The 20860-nt window shown below is 31.5% G+C and overlaps 1 protein-coding gene across 1 annotated transcript; it reads left to right on the top strand.

Moving 5' to 3' along the window:
- Positions 1 to 926: 926 nt before the first annotated feature.
- LOC148285691 (very long chain fatty acid elongase 7-like) lies at positions 927 to 19788 on the top strand. Its single transcript, XM_088237511.1, has 6 exons — positions 927 to 1286; positions 9975 to 10165; positions 13132 to 13269; positions 13802 to 13907; positions 17764 to 17900; positions 19275 to 19788. The coding sequence occupies exons 1-6, from the start codon at positions 1226 to 1228 to the stop codon at positions 19593 to 19595; spliced, it is 954 nt and encodes a 317-aa protein (XP_088093637.1). The 5' UTR covers positions 927 to 1225; the 3' UTR covers positions 19596 to 19788.
- The last annotated feature ends 1072 nt before the right edge of the window (positions 19789 to 20860 follow it).

Here is a 20860-nt window from a genome sequence, read left to right as displayed (position 1 = left end):
TCAAAAGAAATATGTATTCTGATGTAAAAATAATGCACAAAGACTGGCTTGCTCACAGTAAAGCAGCAAATTAAATATAATGCAGCAATTTTTATGCATTAAATAATTAAGGGGATGAATAAAATAAAAAAAATAATAAAATTTAACCAACAATGCCATACATATAAAACAAGGGATAAAAAAAGAGATTACCAATGAGGAGATAAACAGAACCCCAAAACTCATTGTACAAGGGATTGAAGCTGTACAATGAGTTACCTGAAGAAATAAAGGAGATCGAAATATTTAAAATTAATTTTAAAAAAAATGTTATTGAGAAATTTTGTCAAAAATTAAAATTTATTAAAAGTTTATATTAGTTCTTAAGATATATTGAGTTTTTCTACTGACATTTCTTGGTGGAACTGCATTTTAATTATAATAATAAAAATACTTATATAGTTTTATTCCACTTTTATTTATAAATTTTTACCAGTGACCGGGTTTCGTCGTGTTTGACATCGTCAGACTGGTACTCAGATGTCGGTTACGACGAAATCCGGTCACTGGTAAAAATTTATAAATAAAAGTGGAATAAAACCATATGGGTATTTTTAATATTATAGTTCTTAAGATGTTATGAACTAACTTAAAGCATAAATAAATACGAAGAAAAACCATTCTATGATTATTAACTGCTCAGTAAGTTACAGATTACGACAATACAACGGGCCGTAGGTACTCGGATCGAGAATTGCAAGTGCAAACCAAAATCGTCCGTTACACGTTTGTTGTTGAAATTTAGTTTAGCGTAAACCAAACTAAAAATTTGGAACGATTTTGTTAAATGCAATAGAGCTAAAAGGCTTCTCTAGTGAATTATTACTCTAAATAATCAAAATGATTTTTTACGTTTGTAATACTTTTGCTTTTAATCAATTTATGTTATATCATGCCGACGTTACAGTGTATTGTGTCTTCTTCCGAGGTTATGCTACTTCGTACTTTCGCTGAATATTCATGATATAAATTCAATACGAAAATGATTGTGAAATGGCTAAATCAATTCGGTTCATATCGGTATTTACTTATTATGTTTTCAGTGGTCATCGAGTACAAATGTTTTTAACGGTGTGTACCTCGGGCGTTGCATGGGATCGATAAATATTTCTTCTGATTAGTTTATGTACACCGCCGAGCGTTCGGTCGCCTTTGCTCATTACCAGTGAAATTAACTAAGCCTAAAATGGCCGTTATATTAGGTAAACTGTACGACCTGTACAATTTACTTAATATAGAATGGAGTGGTAGGTAGAACCGTATTTTTCATTAATATTAAAACACATGTGCGTATTTTTTTCTCCACTTGATCTTTCCCGGTTTTATGTGATATTATGTGTGTAATAATTTTAACTCCGATTGATTATTTATTAACATATTGAGATGATTTAATGACACGCCTGAATTACACTGTTTAACAATGTTTATTGATTAAATGATTTATTTATCAATTACGCTCTACCTAATATACAAACATATTTTTCATAAAGAGTTACGTATCACTTCTATGAGACTGAAAGCTCTGTGTTGAATTCGGCCAAAATACGTTAAAATAAAAAATAATATAATAAAATTTATGAAACATTATTAGATTTACCATTACTAATAAAAGCCGTTAGTGCGTTTGACTACCAGTTAAGAGGTACAGGGACTTATTCTCGGTTAAGATAAACGTGAAATCTTTATTTGAAACACGTTTGAATGCGTAAACGTAAAAAACAAAAACATGGGCCTACCGGTGACTCACGTACGGAAGGTTTCGGGTTCGATTCCCGGTGAGAACTCAAAAATTAAATGTGAATTTTGTTAAGTTCAGTAATGTAATTCATCACTGTAATTGGGGCTCTTGGCCTGTTGTGGGGTTATATATGACAACAAAAAAAACTTATTTATCTAGCACGCAAAGCGTAAGACTTACAATCTTTAATTTATGTGGCAAATTATCAAGTGAATTGGTGAACAATATAGCACCTTACGCACTATACAATATAGCGCCTTACGCACTATAACATGCGGCTAAGAGAATTAAAATGCTACAATAAAATAATGATAATCAAATAAAAAATTGTCTACAATTCATTCATACTAGTAATACCTATAATCGTCATCATCAATTCTTATGAACTTAACTTTTAAACAATTGTGAGAATTGTGTTTTCTTAAAAAAATTCTTAATCAGAAAAGAATTCCCGAATTCAAAATTAATTTAACTATTTCTGTTTATTTACAATATTATTTATATGTCATATATTCCGTAATTTATCGAGAGTATAACGGTTTGGCCCATTAAGTGAATTTTGCAGAAAGGTAAATATTAAAGATTTTTATAAAAAAAGAGCGGACCCTTTTTAGATTAGAATCAGTTACAAAACTATACAGGTAAGACAGGTTTTATGTGAAACTGTTATCTTCTGTAAAGAAATATGTAAATAATTCTTCTGTAGATGTAACTGAACTCCTCCTAAACGGCTTAACCGATTTACGTGAGGTTTTCAACGAAATGTGAATCTTTGCGCTGCGAGTGTTCGTAGATATTAAAATTTTTAATCTAATCTGTAAAAAAATAGTTAGGAGGATAAATCTTTTTTTCATTGACTTTCCATTGAATTCGACGAGAATGCATATACAAAAAATTGAAGGATCTTGTTTTTTTGTGTTTAAAAAAGGTTTATTTTTTAATGTTTACAAACAACATTCGCTTTTTTTTTATCCCTATCAGAGAATTTCCTTAAATTCCTTATAATTTCTTTTTATTTATTTATTTATTTTAACTGGATTTTTGGTAATACTAAAATAATATCCATTAACTGACATTTAAAGCATTTTTGAAAATCGCATTCATGAATTAAGTGCGCCCCTGTTGTTGAGAAGAGCAGAGCTTGACATTTGTAAAAAGAATTCCACATCAATGAAAAGTCTTTTTCCTTTAATCCGGACAGTTTTTGCACAGAATCAGGCATTTTTCTTTTCATTTCTTTTAGTTTCGAATTAAATGTCGAACCCGCGTCAAAACCCGGCTAGCGGTTAAATAATGACTTAATTTGCGTTGGACATGAGTTAAATGTCATAATTTTATAGTGCTCAGGGTAAAACGCGGTCTGGCTTTTCTTCATAAACACGTATTCTCGTATTTTTTCCCTTGATTTTGGCACTAGAGCAGTGATTTTTGCACGATTTTGATTTGGGCGTGACGAGGACTCTTAGACAATCACATGAGGAGATAAAACGAAAAACTAACCATCATTACGAATACCTAAAAAGTTCAAAAAAGGCATAAGTAAGTACCGCGTGTTCTCATTTCTTTATTAATATTGTTATATATATCATTCTTATGTTCACGTGTATGTCTGAACCGATTTTGATGTTTTTTTTGTGTGTGTTTGAGTGGGTCCCTGGATGGCTTAAATTCACAATTGGACCCAGTAGGTGGCGCTGCGATCTCAATGTCAAATGTGTCCACTAGGTTTACTAAAACAGTTTATCCAGAGCCAGCAGGCAAGCCAACGTTCGGGCAGGACAACGTTTCAGTTATAGTGGCGCATTAGTCACTAAAAGTAAGTTAAGTCGTGTTGTGCATATAGCTTTTGTGTATTTTAAATGGTCGGAATTATATTGCTCTGGTGTAGTGTGTCCTAAGGGTGTATCTTGACCACGATGCAGCCCCGATTCAGTGATTTTTAGTCTGCGCCAAAATGATGGAGGGGAGGTTATGACGCGTCACAACTAGCGATGTAAAATTACGAAATTTCACCAAAAAGCGTGGTAAAATACCCGCAATTTTACGGTAATTTTCATAAAACATTGTTATTAGTTAAAGTCTAGAAATTGTTTACTGACATTATGATGACGTCATTTTTATAAACTGCGTACTTTTTTTTATTAGTTTTTTGTTCTTTTTTTCTAAGCTATTAAACTTTTACAATTGTAGTCGTATTTCGAGATTTTGATGATATTTTGTGTCATAAATTGATACCCTCGAAAAAGTTCAAATTATGTTATTAATGCAGTGGAAACCACAAACATAGCTAATGCATAAAAAAGCTGTTTTGATGTGAAAAAGTTGAGGTTTTAAAGTTTAGCACTGTTGGTCGACTGAGTGGCCCTTCATCGTCATCGTTAAACCCTTATCCGCACCCGATGACGCATAAGGCCCTATATTGTTAAATAAGCTGCAACTGAGATGGTTTGGTCACGTAGAACGAATGGACGACAAAAGAATGGTAAAACAAGTATATATGGCGAAAATGAACGGCAACGTTAGACGAGGACGACCAAGGATAACGCGACATGATCAGATAAACCAAAATCTTAAGTCTGGTCATGTCAAAAGCAGACAGAACCGAAGGGCATGTATGACAAGATGTATGAATGTGGAAGAGGCTAGGATTGTATGCCAGGATAGACGTGTGTGGCGGTCCATTCTCTCTGCCTACCTACTAATGGCGTGATGGTAGTAACTGCAGCGTATCTCGATCAACATCATGACAAAATCAACATCAAAATCATGTTCCTAATAACCACTTTAGACATAGGCAGCTTATGCTGTTTTATCTTCCAGCTTACAGAACCAGCCTGGCAATGGTAAAGCCAGAGGGAGAGCAATGTCTTTACTCAACCGTATCTCTTCGGATATCGACATCTTTCGTGTTACTGAAAGAAATTTCACAGAGAATAGCTTCATTTTACTCTAATTAATGGGTATTTTTATTATTCCGTTTCATATTCAAATTGAATCGTAATTTTTTTTCGTGTTATGTATGCCTTGAATAATATTTTTGTAATGTACGTAAACGTATTTAATAAATAAATTGAAATTTGAAAATCTGTTATGGAAACTAATTGTGATCAGTATTACTAAGAAATCGTGAGACTTTTAAGTAAGATCTTAAGTTTGTGACCTTGAACTACTGTCTAGATCTTAAAAAATACATATCACATTATATTTGTTACCATTATTAGCATATCCATATGGGGGCTGGATATATCGATTAGCCTTAAATAGTGTCGATTTGTTCCCCTTTGCATGTCATCCTAATCTAATAATCTAAAAACATATAGCGATATGCGAGTAGCAAGCTCAAACTGTAAAATATTGTTATTTATGTCATTATGACTTTTTTCATTCTTTCTATCTAAAATAAAAGTTCTGCTAGTGGTTTTTAAAAAGAGCTTTTTGGATCGTAGTCGCGTATTCTAATACAAGTATTGACATTTACAAATATGCATGCGACAGGTATTACAAATACTTCAAAAATTTCACATTAGCCTCACTACAAAAATATATTTTTATTATAAAAAGCTAGTTAAGGTTAGTGTCAACTTTCGGATAATTAGTAAAAAGTTAGTGCAAATACCGCTTTTCTGCTATTTTGATCAAATCTATTTGATGTTCAAACGTGTATCTTAGAAAGTATTGGTCCGAAGAAAAAAAAAATATTCACGATTTTAAAGTAAAGTTTATTTGCTCAGAACTTTTTTGCTTAAAATTTACAAGGACGTAATTGTAGACAAAAAACTCATTTTAAGCGTCTTTTTTCAAAATCGCGGCATGAGCGGTGGTCGTCCAATGTCACACACTTAAGGTCTTACTAAGGACCCTGTTTCCAACTATCCTTTTTTATAAAAAAACCTAACCTTTTTTTATGAAAAAATGTGAAAAAAGTACAAAACGAATGACCTTGAACGTCTCATAATTATAATAAATATTGGCAACCACTCGACGTATCCAAACCTCGTTTTCAGTGTCATATAACATGTACTAAAACTAAGGTTCTATTTGGTATGTCTTCAAAAATATAAATTAGTACGAAATATTAGTTTTTTACCAAAAATTACCGTTAAATACCGCATTTTGCTGAAATATTACCGGTACAATTTTACCGCAATGTATTTCTAGTCACGATACAACTCTCCGCAACAAAAAAATGTTACTAGAAACGTCTCCTTAATGTATTGAGTCGCTGTTCACAGATACGCAAGCATAAAGCAAGCTAAGCAAACACGATCAACGATCAATAAAAACGACAGAAAACCCCTAAACACACCACACCACTCCACAATACTCCATAACACAACACAACACAACACAACTATGTAATCTTACCATTACTTTTTTAACCAAAATATAATATGCTTTTTTATAATTTATTTGTTATGCTCTATATAATGTTCTATATAAAATGTTCTTAGTTTGATTTCTCGATGCAGATACTCAGAAGATCTGTACTTCCATTTATTCTGGCATAGTTCTAGCATTCCTACAACCAACGAAAAAACATGTTAATGTATTAATGAAATCTTAATCTTATAAATACAATTATTATATTGTTCTATGTACTTTAATAAATAAATGGTTCAAATGTGACATGTAACCTATAATGGAACATTACTTTACAATAAAGACTATCCTCGTTCTAGTTAGAAAAATATTTAGAGCGTTTGAGTTCATTGTTTACCACGATTACTTAATTTGATAAAGAATTATTGCCTATAATTGACGGAAAAACATAGTTAATTGTAAATTCTGTTTAAAAACATTTACATGTTGAACTTGTGACTTTAATTAACATAATGTTAGTTATTCATGTGTGCGCGGTGTAAAAAAAATCATAGTTGAGCAAACTCATTGTACCTGTATAGCTCGTTTTTATATGTTTTTTTCGTATGAGGAGTATTTTCATAGATAGTAATTGAACATTGTTTTTTTGCCACTCTCTCGCAAATGCCTCTCCGATACTGTGCGAAAAAGATAAATGCACGTTGGACTGATTATGTCTAAATAAAATCGACCGAATTCAGGTTTCGTTGTTCTATTTTCTGCCATCTTAAATTTATTTATTTATTTGACGGACTTATGCAGTCTATTCTGACGATGGTAAATACAATGTCTTATAATAGATACAGGCACTAATAAAATAAAATACCACTTAATAAAATTAAAGCGAGGACAAAAAAAAAATACTACCTCACGACAAGATCTGGTCTATCTTAGTGAATTTTTAAAACTATAAAGACTTACACCAAAAAAGTCCAAATCTTGTTTCGAGTTTACAATACGACACAATCGGGACATTGGTGCATGCAAGCCATAGTTTTTGTTGTGTTGATCAAAATTGAAGAGTATCAGAATGAAATTTTATGTTTTTTCACATATTTGTATACGTGTATTTGTAAACAATTGTATGTGTTTTTTACATATTTGTATACGATTTTATGTGTTTTTTACGTATTTATATACCATACGTCTGAAGACACCAGATAACAGGGCGCTTTTAAGAATTTTTTAATGGTTCTTGTTTTCATAATAAACAATTTGTCAAAAAAACGAAACATGACATGCTAATGGTAATCTATAGTATGTAAAGAAATCATTGCTCTAGTGCCATAATCCAAGAAGAAAATTATTATAACAATTTCCTCTTAAGATCCCTTTTTCATGTCCGCTCCCTAGAAATAATAAAAGCAAAACAACATTTTATGAGGAAATTTCCAACCGAAAAGTAATCAAACGAATGATAAAAAATACAGTAACTTCAAAAGACATCTGGATATACGATTTTGCGTATTTTAAAATATCTAATAATATTTAAGCTCGCATTTTATAAACAAATATAATTTAAATATGAATTATAATTTATAGATACGTTCTACCACTATATTAAAATTACTCAAAATATTTGTTTAAATTGATAAAAAGTGTATTTTTATTGTTGCTGATAAAATTTCCTAAATTGGAAATTTCGCTTTTATGGAAAAGTGAATTTTTTGTCACCAGATTAAAATTATATATCATTGGTGGACTGGCTATATCGTGGGTATTCTGCGAAAAAGCACTAAGTCAAAATTACTACTTCTTAGATAATTAAAGTTCAAAGTTTGTAACGAAATAACTTTCTTTTTTATATTAAACATTACAAAGCCAACTTGAAAAAATTATAAATTAAACCTATTTACTACATTTTATTCAATGGTTTAATAAATAATAACAGAACTTTCAAAACATTTTTTTCAAAATAATACTTGATTGACATGTTGCGCATTTTCGCTGTACATAATACCACAGTAAGGAATTCAAATTGAAGTCACATTGTACCTACTATAGTCATTTTGTGAGAAACGTTTTTTTTAATTTGATTAAAAAAGTTATGTTATCATTTTATCTAATGTACAGTACCTATTACATTAGGTAAAATAATAATTAATCAGTAAAAAGAGAAAAGAAAGAAAATAATAATTGCCACGTCACTTCCTAGACATCTCCAGGATATCGTGTCGCCGACCAACAATCTCACCTTTTCTCAAGTCAGTACTGCTCCATAAGCTGCGCTGAATACATCCGGAATATTGTTATCTATGGCCCACCAGTACGACGTCCCTTGTCCCTTGGTGCTTTTCCCCTGAACGGATTTCCGTTGTATTGACTTATTACAGAAAGTATATCGACTTGTAGTGTAGATAGGACTTTTTTGTACGTTTTTGCAGATTCTAGAGTATTTTTTCAACAGTATATCCTCATCATTAAGTGAAAACAGCAAAATTTTGATTTGCTTTGAGTGCTTTTTCGTAGAATACCCACGATATGTTCTATCTTATTAATTTAGTTTTTTTTGTCTGCTAATTTTACCGTGCCAAGTGGTTTGGACGATACATATTAAATGGGCCAATGTCTCCATCGTGAATAGTGTATGTTTCCCTTGAGAATTTGTATTATTTTTCTGTTTTGAACAATCATCAGAGCATAATCAAGAAAATAGAGACTTCAGTCAGATAGTCATATATAGGATTTTGAGTATTATTCAATTAAAATCTATAACCTACTTCCAATATCTATTAAAATAATTAATAGCGAGAAAATGTTTAAAAAGGCTATACAAAATGGATAGTGAAGCTAGGTAGAAGTAAAATGAATTGTCTCATTCACCCAAACCAATATTGAATCAACTGCTACACAAGTGTATAGCTTATGTTAGGTTTTTGTTGTTTTCATTGTGTGTTTTGTAATATAAATAATATAGATGTACATAAATACCTTGTTTTTTAAACTGTCTAAATATTTGTTAATTATCTTCGTTTTTTTAAGTTAGTTTTCTTTGTTTATTCTCAAATGTAATTTAAAAAAAGTATATTGTTAAGTGTCCTCGGCACGGGAAACCCCAGTGAGGTCACATTATTTTTATTATTAATTATTGTTTGTAAGCAAAAAATATGAATTAATAAATAATGTTTATGGGACTGATTTTTATTCATGTTACATATTTGGTGTTCCAAGTGCATAATATTTTGTAAATAGCTCGTGAGTATGATATGAGGGTGGATCGATATGCTCTACCTCTCATTTGATTTGAGTTGATCAGTCGAGTTGTTATGTATGCGTTATTTAAACTAATATGTCTACATGTAAAATACCGAGTGACAAGTTGAAACCTGCAATGGTTTAGGCGCCACCGGCCGATGGCTACTGTCAAATACTGGTCAGTGCTAAAATGCTGGACCAGTACACAAGGCGTCAATTGCTGCTATGCACAGAGCTGGGTTTGTATTGGTTAAACACCCTCCATATTCACCTGATCTTGCCCCAGTGACTACCAGCTATTCCCGAAATTCAAGGAACATATTGCATGGATATGCTTTTTTAGGCGACAATGAAGTCATGTGCTGTGTAAATGAGTGGTCAGCTGGGGTCGGAAAAATGTTTTGAAAGGAAGATACAGGAAATGTTGGAGCATTGCTGGAAGAAGTGCATTTGAGCCCATAAGGACGACCTCGGTAAATAGAGTACAAATTTTTTTCTCATCCACTTTGGAATTGGTCAAGGGTGGAGTATTTTAATCAATCCTTATATTGCACTAAAATGGCGTCACTTACATCAGTTCAGTTTTGTAAATACTATAGTGTAGATCTCTGGTATACATTTTTTATTTTTTTTCTACTTACAGATCCGAGAACAGCACCGTGGCCTTTAATAGGATCGCCAGTGCCCGTATTTATAATTCTCGCTTCCTATTTGTATTTTGTGAACAATCTTGGACCGAAGCTCATGCTGTACAGAGAACCTTTCAAGCTTCGAACTGTTATGTTATTATATAACGCTGGTCAAGTGATCATTTGCACGTATGTTGTATACAAGGTAAATATCAATTTATTGATTCTAATTATTCTGCGACACGTAGATGTGGCATTTTTGCATGTAAAGAGGTACGGGGTACATGTTACGTACATTGAGAAAATAAAAAAGTATGCAGTTCCACTCTTTAAAGTCTACGGAAGGATTGGTGGAAAAATACTCAGTAAAAATTCATTCATTTTAACATTTTCAAAATTTCCATTTAAATTTATTAATTTCTTATAATTCGAAAGTTCTGTTAGGTAAACAAGTGCATATAATTAATATCAAATTGCATTTGAAAACATGAAAAAAGGAAACGTGAGAAGAAACATAATATGACATGTACCTTTTCACATGTTTCATCCATAAGATAACGCATTTAGAGTTTATCCGAGTTGTGTTAAAAAATCCGAGTGTCCAATAACTCCAATAACACGTACAGCAGTATTCCAAAAATCATTTATGTTTATTATATTCGCAATCGCAATGGAACATCCGTGAACGCCTAATATTAAATGTCAAAATATTTACGTTTCGCAACATATAACCCTGCTGTGCAATCACATATTTAAAGTTCCAGGTTAAAGGTGGGGCGTACGCCCCACCGTGGGAAACACTGAGCTAGACTATTTTAAAGAGTAGACAGAGAGCCACACGCTTACATTTTTATGAACAAAAAATATCATTTAAAAATATGTTATTTACCATCCTTCTTTATTACTCCAGTTTTTTTTTTCAAATATATTTTATGCTTTATGTACGAGTATGATGTTCTATCTTCTCTACCCACGTCATGGGGGAAAATGCGTAATATTTATTCAGACAGTGAACTCTTTTAATTATAAAAATGTTAAAGTATGGCTTTCTTTCATGTCTGCCAACGTCTTCGGGTAAACTGCGTGATATTGAGTTAGAGTCCAGGCCTGGCCGCATTGACGACCCAAAGTTTTCCCGAGGGCCGCACATACAGACATTGTATAAAAATAATTTCATTTTTTTATTCTAACGAATTTCATTCTTATTGATTTTTTTGTTAGTGCGTATTATAAAAAAAAGTTAATGCAGAGGTAATCTGAAAGTACAATGAGGGTACTTGTGAAAAAACAATACTACAACCAGATGTGTAAGAAAAAACACATTGAACCAACAGAAAAATGTATTTGTATAGTGATAAACATTAAAAAAAAATTAACTACAAAAATTATTAATAAGACGCGTAAATCAAACAATATTGCCAATTTTTTTTGAAATAAAACCAATTATCAATGACTATTTCTTTCAGAGCGAGATTTGAATTTCTTCTTGTTTACTTAATTTTTCTAAATCTATTTTAATAGTCAAAGTTGCACACTTTAACCGTTTTTTTAGATTTACATCTGTTACTGACGCCCTATTTTTTTTTTTTTTTATGTTTCATTTTTTAAAAAAGATTCTTTTTTGTAGATCCAAATAAATAAATATTTTTTTGGGCAAAACATCTAATATTGGAAATTTTGTTGTTGTTCTGTATTAACTACAACATTATGTTTTGGAAATCGTAAGGTACATATTTTTTAGTTTAATATTGCATTTTAGGTCGATTAATTCCATTTGTAAGGTTTCTGAAAGAATGGAAACATCAAAACCAAATGGAGATCTGAACATCTCAAATGCTTTCTCATAATTTACTAGTTCTAAAAAAAATATTCGTTACACACGACCACGGACCGCGGGTTGGCCATGGCTGAGTTAGACAATAAATATTTTTTTTAAAACACCAAGGTAATCAAACTAATGATACGATATAATTTAAACATACCGTTTCTTTGAAATCATAGCTTGTGCATCGAAAAATGTAAAAGAACGAAGTCCTATATTATCTGCCGGTTCCGAGTAATCAGCCCACCGTGATGGAAAGAGATACATTTTTAAAAAATGCCTTATGTGTGTAAAACTGCACAAATATGGCGTTCTGTACCCATTTCTTACCATTCGGGGAAAATTGGGTGATTAGTTTTTTGTTTCCGTTTTATATTATTTCGGGCTTCATTTTAATTTGATTAAATAATAGGAAGGATCAGAAGATTTATTGATAAGGACTCTTGCAAAACTATTTACAAAGCAATTATTGAACCACACGTTAACTACTGTAGTAGCATTTTATTTTTATCAAACAAAGAAAACATAGATAAACTAACTGTATTACAAAATAAAGCCTTTAGAATCATTTTGAAAAAAAACAGATACACGAGGGTAAAGTCGATGGTAAATGAAATGAAATTATTAACATATAAACAAATAATATTTTACAATACAATGATATTTCAACATATTACAACAGAGATGAAGAAGATTTAAGAGTAGGTAATATAGAAGTCCAGGCATCTACAGGGCTTATGACCTGTCAATGGCTGGTTTAAGTGGCCACTTTACACACTGTGTAACATTCACCATTCTGCCTATATTTGAACATCTATATTCCTTCAATTCTTTCATCTGTTGATGTTTGTCAAGTTAAAGAGCTGAAACCTTTATTATGTTGATATAAACAGCTCCCCAGGGAGTTGAATCCAGTTCTTGTCTACAAAAATTTGGACAAACTCAAAATATTGTTGACAATGATATTTGTTCATAAAATTATAAACTCTAATAAAAAAACAGAATTTTGGAAAAAAATTGATCGGAACCAGCATGAACACGATCACAATACTAGAGAAAAGAACAAAATTAGACTTCCATTTAGGAAAAAGGCAAAGTCACAAAATTCAATTTTATTTAAAGCAATTAAAAAGTATTACGAAATGGAAAAAATATTTATGAAGAAAAAAACATATCAAAATTTAAAATAATGGTCAAGACATATGTGATAAACAATTTATAAATTAAATATATTTGCAATGTTATTATTTGAACACACATAACAATATGTATGATATGTGTGCCCTACTTTAAGATTTAAATTAAAAAAATAATACACACATAAATAAAACATGTATGTTTTCTTCTAGGGAATGCAATTAGCGTGGGCTGGGACATATAGACTCGTATGCGAACCTATCGATTTCTCTTACGATGAACGAGCAATCGAAATAGCGAAATGCGTTTATTTGTACATGTGGATCAAGATCTCAGATTTACTAGACACGGTACTTGTATAAAAATATGATTAATTACACAGTTAACGCATAATTAAAAGCGACGAATATAAATTGAACGTAGTTATGCAGATAGCAGCCAGTCCACAATTTTGGAAAATGGTTATATTGGTGTTATCGGGTGCAGTAAGGTCAATTATATTTGTTTCTGCTTAAAACTGCCAGACCGCTTTAATAATAGTTATAATCACCTTCTGAAAATAGTATCGATCGCAAAAACGGTATTTCTCAATTTGAAAAAAACACCCACAGCACTAGAAAAATCTGACGGTACTTTAAAAATCATTTTAACTGGTCAAATACTTAATTAGATTCTTGTTTGTAATATTTAAAAAAACTAATGTATTCATTGTTTATCATTTGTCATAGTCAAAAACATTCCAACTGGTTGTACAGATTTGATTATTCACTCGTTTCATAAAAGTGCTATTATCTCAGTTTCATTTTCGTATGGCTGGCTGCTTTGTGTATAACCAAGTTCAATTAATACATATTTAATAAATGTATGTTTTCTTTTGTTTAGGTGTTCTTCGTATTCCGAAAGAAAAATAACCAAATATCATTTCTTCATGTCTATCATCACACCGGAATGGTAGTTCTAGCTTGGAGTTCAACCAAATATTTACCAGGTAACTTGACTGTTCTTTACATGACCATACATCTTCGGTGTTTGGTATATATCATCGTCATCACTATTCCCTTTTCGCACTTAATGATGCATTGGACACTGCATTAGTACACCAATCGCAGCGTATACTGATAATTTTTATTATATAATGGTTAGATGATCAGTCTTACCTTTTTGGCACCAGTCCAGGGATCGTGAAATATTCTAGTGTGAAAACACCCTTTTAAATAAATATTCCATTTCAATCATGTCAGGAATCAAAGCCAAGACCTCTTGCATCGTAGGCTAACGCGCCGACCATTACACCACGTTATATATACATATATATATATATATATATATATATATATATAATTCCAAAAGTAACTTATATAATTCCAAAAGTAACTTTTTAAATGCACAATAAAAAAAATAGAGGAACCAACATTTTAAATTTGTGTGTTTAAAAGTTGAAGTTATAAATGCAGATTTAATTTTTTCTCGAAAATTCAGTAATTATTCAAAAATATTGCCACATGTCCTATTTGCCGACAAGACAAAAAAGGATAAAACATTTTTGGTTTAAAATATTCGACTTATAATGTAAAGTTAAAGGCTTTTATTCGTCTGAAGATAACAATAAAAAAATCACAGTGTAACAGTGTGATATTAATTTGGGTACCTGGACACTCAAACATCGACGGTTACGATGCAACTGATGAATTGGCAAGGCTGCTGAGAGAGAGAGCTGAGACAGACCCAATAGGCCCTTAACCCTACTGTGGGGTGCCTAAATATGCTCCTCGTAATGAGCTTAGGTCGTAGGCCAGGAAGCAGTGTAATGCTCTGGCAAAAAGTATCTGATCAGCACCATGCGAAGGGACTGATAAAAGGGTATTCGCAAAGTTTTGCTTTTGACCTAATAAAATTCAGCAAAAATCAAGTGAGGGTTATCACTAAAGCCTTTATAGGGCACTGCAGATTGAACGAACACCTTGCTAGAATGAACCTTTTCGAAACATCTAGATGTCGGTTCTGCAGTGCAGATAAGAAAACACTGATACACTACACATTATATGTGAATGTGATGCTTTACATCATAAAAGGAGCCTCATCCTCGGGGGACCACGGGTTAAACCTGAGAATGTTAAAGAGCTCGCCCCCTACCGATATAATAGCCCGATACTTTACGGATCTGGGCTTGGAGGGAGAGATTTAGTAAAATGTAAACTCTCGCCTTCCACACATTAGCTAGGCTCTTTATAGACCTGGGCATAGAAGCCGAAAACTATTCACGGGGACCCGTCACAATGGATCTTCACAGGTCGTAGTGACGTCAGGAGCTGAAATAAAACTAACCCTCACCACTAAGAATTAGAATAAGAACGTGCCTGAGATACATCAAGATAAGGATGCAATTATTATCTCGCCCAATAGATTTGGAGATAGACATCGTCGCCCTCCTGAACTGGGATATGTTTATATGACAAGGGAAAGGAATTCTATCCATGTAAATATTCCTCCCTTTAATTCCATTCGGTCAAAGTTGCATGGATTATTGTTTTCCAAAATTGTTTGATATGCTTTCACGAAGAATTGACAGACAATAAATAAGTTTTCAAAAATAAAATCGAAATCGGCCGATGCATTAATATGATGATGCTAAAAAAATAAGATATAATAGAGTTACACTGGAACAAAATAGAAAAATTAACACTATAGGTACTGGTATCCTTAGAACTTATTTTTTATATTTTTTTACGCCTCCACTCGTTTCCTTAGAACTTAGAACAAGCAATCCTAGTGAAGACGGCTCTTTGGTAAATGCCGATTTATTTTATGCACTTTTAAAAATAATGCATATTATATTGACGTTGCTGCGGCAATTTTATTTTATTTCTTATAAATAGTAGATACACTTTTAAAACGGTAATTTTTAAACCCTTTTTTTAAAATTAATGTTCAACTCAAACTCCATGTGTAATGATTTGCATAAAAAATATTAATAAAACTCCTCGGTAAGTTTTATTTGGACTGACTTAAAGATGCTTAAAAATTTTAAAAAATACATATTTGATCTTTGTAATATAACTTTCCGTGGTAAATTAGTTTTTTATGCAGATACTTGAATAATTGTACAAAGTGACACCTGAGATAATACTTTAAAAAAAGCCAATAAATGTATAACTATAATCAAAAAGTGGTAAGATCGAAATCTTCTCTTGCTAAATTGAAATAATGTTTATTCCATTCTCAACTCTCAACTCCATTCTCAACTCACCTATTGTTAGATTACAGAATACCGGGAGTGAATATGCATCACATTTTGATATATTTAGTTTATCTCTGCCTAACTTAAAAAATAAAGTGACCAACATATTTTTATCAAAAAGAGCAAATCATCTTCAGAAGATTGGGTTGGAATAGTTATAATTTGATTGATTAATGTATTTTGTTATTGTACAATTTCTTTAAAATATATATATGTATTTCAAGTAATTAATTAACACATATATGTAAATGGCAGAAATGCCGTATATAAATAAATAAATAGCTCAAAATCATCTTCCCCTTCAATTTCCTTTAATGTAATGTTTCATAATAAATATTGTAATCTTGACATATGTAATATTTTGCGCTCAGTATCCTTATTTTACAGGCCCAAAAATTTCCAAAAACATCCCAAATTTTCAAAATGTTCCTTCTTTTAAAAAACACGCACAATCCTGGATTCAAACTAAAGATATTAACTCTTTTTTTCTATAATATACTCGTATTTTGTTGCCCTTTAATAATAAAGAATATTTATATGCTTTTTATATTTTTTATTTCCTTTTCGAAAACAAAATAAAATAAGATAAAAAAGTACCTTCCAATCTTTTACAGAATATTTTTTTTCTCTTTCTTATGTTACACAAAAATATTATATGTACCTGTTTATTTATTATAGGAGCAAGCAATTCATAAACATTTCTTGTATACCCACGAACAGGCCATGCCTTAGTGGGATTTTTATGTTTACTATTTATACTGTTATGTATTTCATTGCCATGTAATTATCCTTTATTTTTTAAGTACTCTGTTTTACCTCTTATGTATACAGTAAATAAAACAAAAAAAATAAAAAAATTACATTTAAAAAAAATCATACTTATGCTAAAGCTCATGTTGGTTGATTTAAACTAAGTAAAACTAAACCAATACCCGCCCTTATATGTATATTTATTGTATATGTATGTAAAGTGTCAAATAAAAATAATAATAAATGAATATTTAGTAAGTCTTGTATTTGTAACGGAAGGTAGAAAATAATGTTTACGTGCGTATAGTGAGAGAGCTTTTACATAAAGTTGTTTTATAGATTTGACATTAAAATTTCCAAATATACCGAGGGAGCTAGTTCTGATTGGGACTCTTAAAGTAATTTTTATTAAAGCTTTTTTGCAATTGTTATTTGTTTGATCAGTGTGTCATTTGCACATCTATATTCCTTCAATTCTTTCATCTGTTGATGTTTGTGATGATGTTGAATAAATACGCATTAGACAGCGACCTCGTGTCTTCTGTCAATCTCAAACTGGGGTAGGAGCTTTAACCCTCAACAACCTTAATCCTACACAAGTACGTTTAAGTGTTTGGAAACCGGCTCAATTTCCTCCCTAGGGCGTTATTGCGATCTAAATTTGTAGAAACAGAGAAGAAAATATTTTTCAGAAGAGAATATAGAAGTATAGAATCATAGAATTAAAAATAGTCCAGAAACCACATACGAGCATCAAACAGAAGGTGACTAAACTACTCATAAGTAGCGTATTAAAGTTAATCAAAGAATTTTAATGATGTTTCTACCCAACTAATATATTTTTATTATTCTACAGGTGGTCATGGGACATTACTTGGCGTCATCAACTCCATGGTTCATGTTGTAATGTATGCGTATTATTTTGTCACCCTCCTCAACGACAAGTACAAGAATTCCATATGGTGGAAGAAACACATAACTCAACTCCAAATGGTAAGGACCGATAGGAAAAATGTTCATATAATGTTTATATGCAATAAGTGTTAAATATTTAATCTGTGGTAGAGTGGGGTTCTAAACTCGGACCCCAGATCCACGGGTCAGTGACACTACTACCGGACCACAACCCGCTTCAAATAGCATTTATAATATTAATTTCTATCTGTTATTACCTTTAAATGCAATTTTTTTTTTGTATTTCTCAGTGATTATATAGTTTCCATACGTTTTTCTAAGAGAAACTGGGAAACAACATAGATGTAAAATATTAGAAAGTTTTTTTGGCTATCGGTCATAATTGTGTTTGTGTTTCTGAGACGACTCAAGCCGCCCGCTTGCGTTCAAAAGTGATTAGGGTAAAATCTAAAGCTCATATTATATATTAGTTTGTAGAATCTGAAAGTTTTTGATGTTAGCTTTAAAATGTTTGTAACCATTTCCAGTTAATATTTCTGTTTGTTGATAAGAGAGAAAGGTACCGGTTGATGTTTGACGATACACTAATAAGGCTTGGTCAGGAAGGTAAGCTTTTTTAAGGATTAGTAGCTGCTAATGAGCGCTACTGTAAACAAGCTCAAAAGAGATGTTTACTAATCACAACACTTTGTGGGATTATGGGTGTAGGTATTGTCACCATATTGCTCATTTTTTTAAAGCCAATACTTTTATCTTTAAGATATCAAAAACAAAAATAGAATATGAACTTTAGATTTTTCACTCATCACTTTTGAACGCAAGCGTGTAGCTTAAGTCATTTTTTTTGCTCACGAGTGTATTTTATTATGTCTCGATTAGGCGGGTAGTGCAAAAGCCAACCAGCCAAATAACCAGTACAAAGTTTATAGTAATAAGGGGAAAATAAAGAAAAACGATATTTTTATTTAAATTTAACAGAAATTTTTATTTATTAAAAAAAACAAAAACCATTCAAAGATACTAAAACTTAAAAGTAAAATAGAATAATATTAATTAAAAATTATGTCACTTTAGCGTTTTGCTCCAATGCTGTCCAAACCTCGATTTTCAGCAGTGTTCCACTAATTGGCTGATAATAGTATTTGAGTTTTTCTCCAGCTATTTTATGATATCTGCTATACGGTGTAGCAGCAGTCCATTTCAGTAAGGAAGTTTAGCAGCAGCAAACATCCCACTCGCGTTACTATGCCGGAAAAGAATTTGTAGGGTTCTCTAACCATTGTTGTAGCACACGATAATATCCCTAACATTGGTTGCTTGTATTTACACGACAGCTGTATAGAACCTGAAACAACACGTTCCTCACCGCTGAGGAACATTGATAGAATCTTCGTGTTAGCATATTGTCTCTTCTATCTTTTAATATTATTTTCTACTTTTTTAATCATTTAGATTCAGTTCTTCATTCTCGTCGCTCACTTTTCCGTGTTGGTGGTGAAACCTGATTGCGAATATCCTCGCTGGGTTGCAGCAGTTGTGGTTCCACAGAACCTCTTCATGCTGCTGCTTTTCGGGGACTTCTACAGGAAGGCTTACATGAGGAAACCAAAGAAGGAAACTACCGGGAATGGAAGTAGCAGAAGTAACGGGAAGGCGCAATTAAATAGTTCTGACCCCTCATTATTTCAAGAAGCCAGCAGCTCTACAAAAAACCCAAAATTTTACGGCGGTGAAAGAGAACATAAAAAATATGATAAAGTTAAGGAGCAGTGATCGAGTTATTTTATATACTTGTATATTTTAAGTGTTTCATCGTTGTTAATAAAATGTTCAAATTACGCTATTAAAATACTAAATAAGAAAATTGTTAACAAACACATTTTTGGGAAATTTCCAGTACTTACTCAAAAATGCTTATTGGAAAACTGTAACTTTAATGCATTTTTAAGAAGAATAAAAATCGAAATGAACTAATGTTTTATTTTGGTCATTTAATTTTTTTTTAATGATTTTTTTTAATGATGCAAACATTATGAAAATAGTTTTTGAGCATAATATAAATTTACTAGTAAATCAAAATGGTAAAAGTTATACGTCATTCTAAAGGAAATTTTCTGCTTTTTAAAATATTCTGTTTGCTTTTACGTTACACACATTATTTTATTAGATTACAAGCCTTCAAAATGGAATGTCAAGTAGACGAAATTGAGCATTTTCGACACCTTTGTTCGCGTTCAATCGAGAGAATTAAGGAGAAAACACTATTGACTAATTTGTGGTTATTTGTCTTCTTCATTTGAACAAAAACAGACACTACTTATGTTAACACTCCTATTTAAGGTAAAACTCTTACAATGAAACTTTTATGGCAAATTATAAGTCAATGAAAGTAAGTAGATATTATATTTTATTTGATGCCACCGCACGAGCCATTTCCAATAAAAGCCCTTAAGAATCTCAAGTCTTACTTCAGAATGATTTTTATCATATTTCTTACCCATGTAATTGCGAACTAGTGGTTGAGATTATAATTTCAAATGAGATTCTCAAATATGAAAACTTGGTGATCGATTTCAGACCATTGTCTTTTTATAAGTTTTATTTTATTTTGCCTGAATGAACTCAGAAAAATATTTATTTTTCCTTCGTAAAATCAATAAATGTACGGTATTAAGTCGTGAGTGCACTAAACTAGAACCAATATTTATTTATTTATTTATTTTATTTTATTTGGGATTTTTACAGCTATTACATAAACAAAATAAGTAGAAAAATATTAACAATACTTAAGCCAATTTAAAAAATCCACTGTAAATCTAATGACACATAATATATAAGAAAAGAGTTTACGTAAGTGTATGTGTGTGACGTTTGTATTCATGTGCATGTGAATGTGTGTATGCGTAAATAAATGAGGGAGAGGGTGCGTGTGTGTGGGTGCGTAAGTATAAAAGAATAATTGTTTAAAACTTGTAAATATATTAAAAATGGTACAAGAAAGAGCTTGGTAAAAAGTTTGAAACCTTTTTGTTAAAATT

The sequence above is a fragment of the Micrasema longulum genome, unplaced genomic scaffold (assembly GCF_059751315.1).
Source record: "Micrasema longulum isolate JH-2025_06_02 unplaced genomic scaffold, ASM5975131v1 h1tg000013l, whole genome shotgun sequence".
Classification (NCBI taxonomy): domain Eukaryota; kingdom Metazoa; phylum Arthropoda; class Insecta; order Trichoptera; family Brachycentridae; genus Micrasema; species Micrasema longulum.
Note: the sequence above shows the minus strand (reverse complement) of the source record. Positions and strands in the feature narration are given on the sequence as shown.

Excerpts from the sequence above, each read along its gene's own strand:
- LOC148285691 (XM_088237511.1), top strand. The coding sequence starts at position 1,226 with ATGGCCGTTATATTAGGTAAACTGTACGACCTGTACAATTTACTTAAT. Across the intron at positions 10,166-13,131 it reads GCACGTATGTTGTATACAAG|GGAATGCAATTAGCGTGGGC; the intron begins GTAAATATCAAT and ends GTTTTCTTCTAG. Across the intron at positions 13,908-17,763 it reads TTCAACCAAATATTTACCAG|GTGGTCATGGGACATTACTT; the intron begins GTAACTTGACTG and ends ATTATTCTACAG.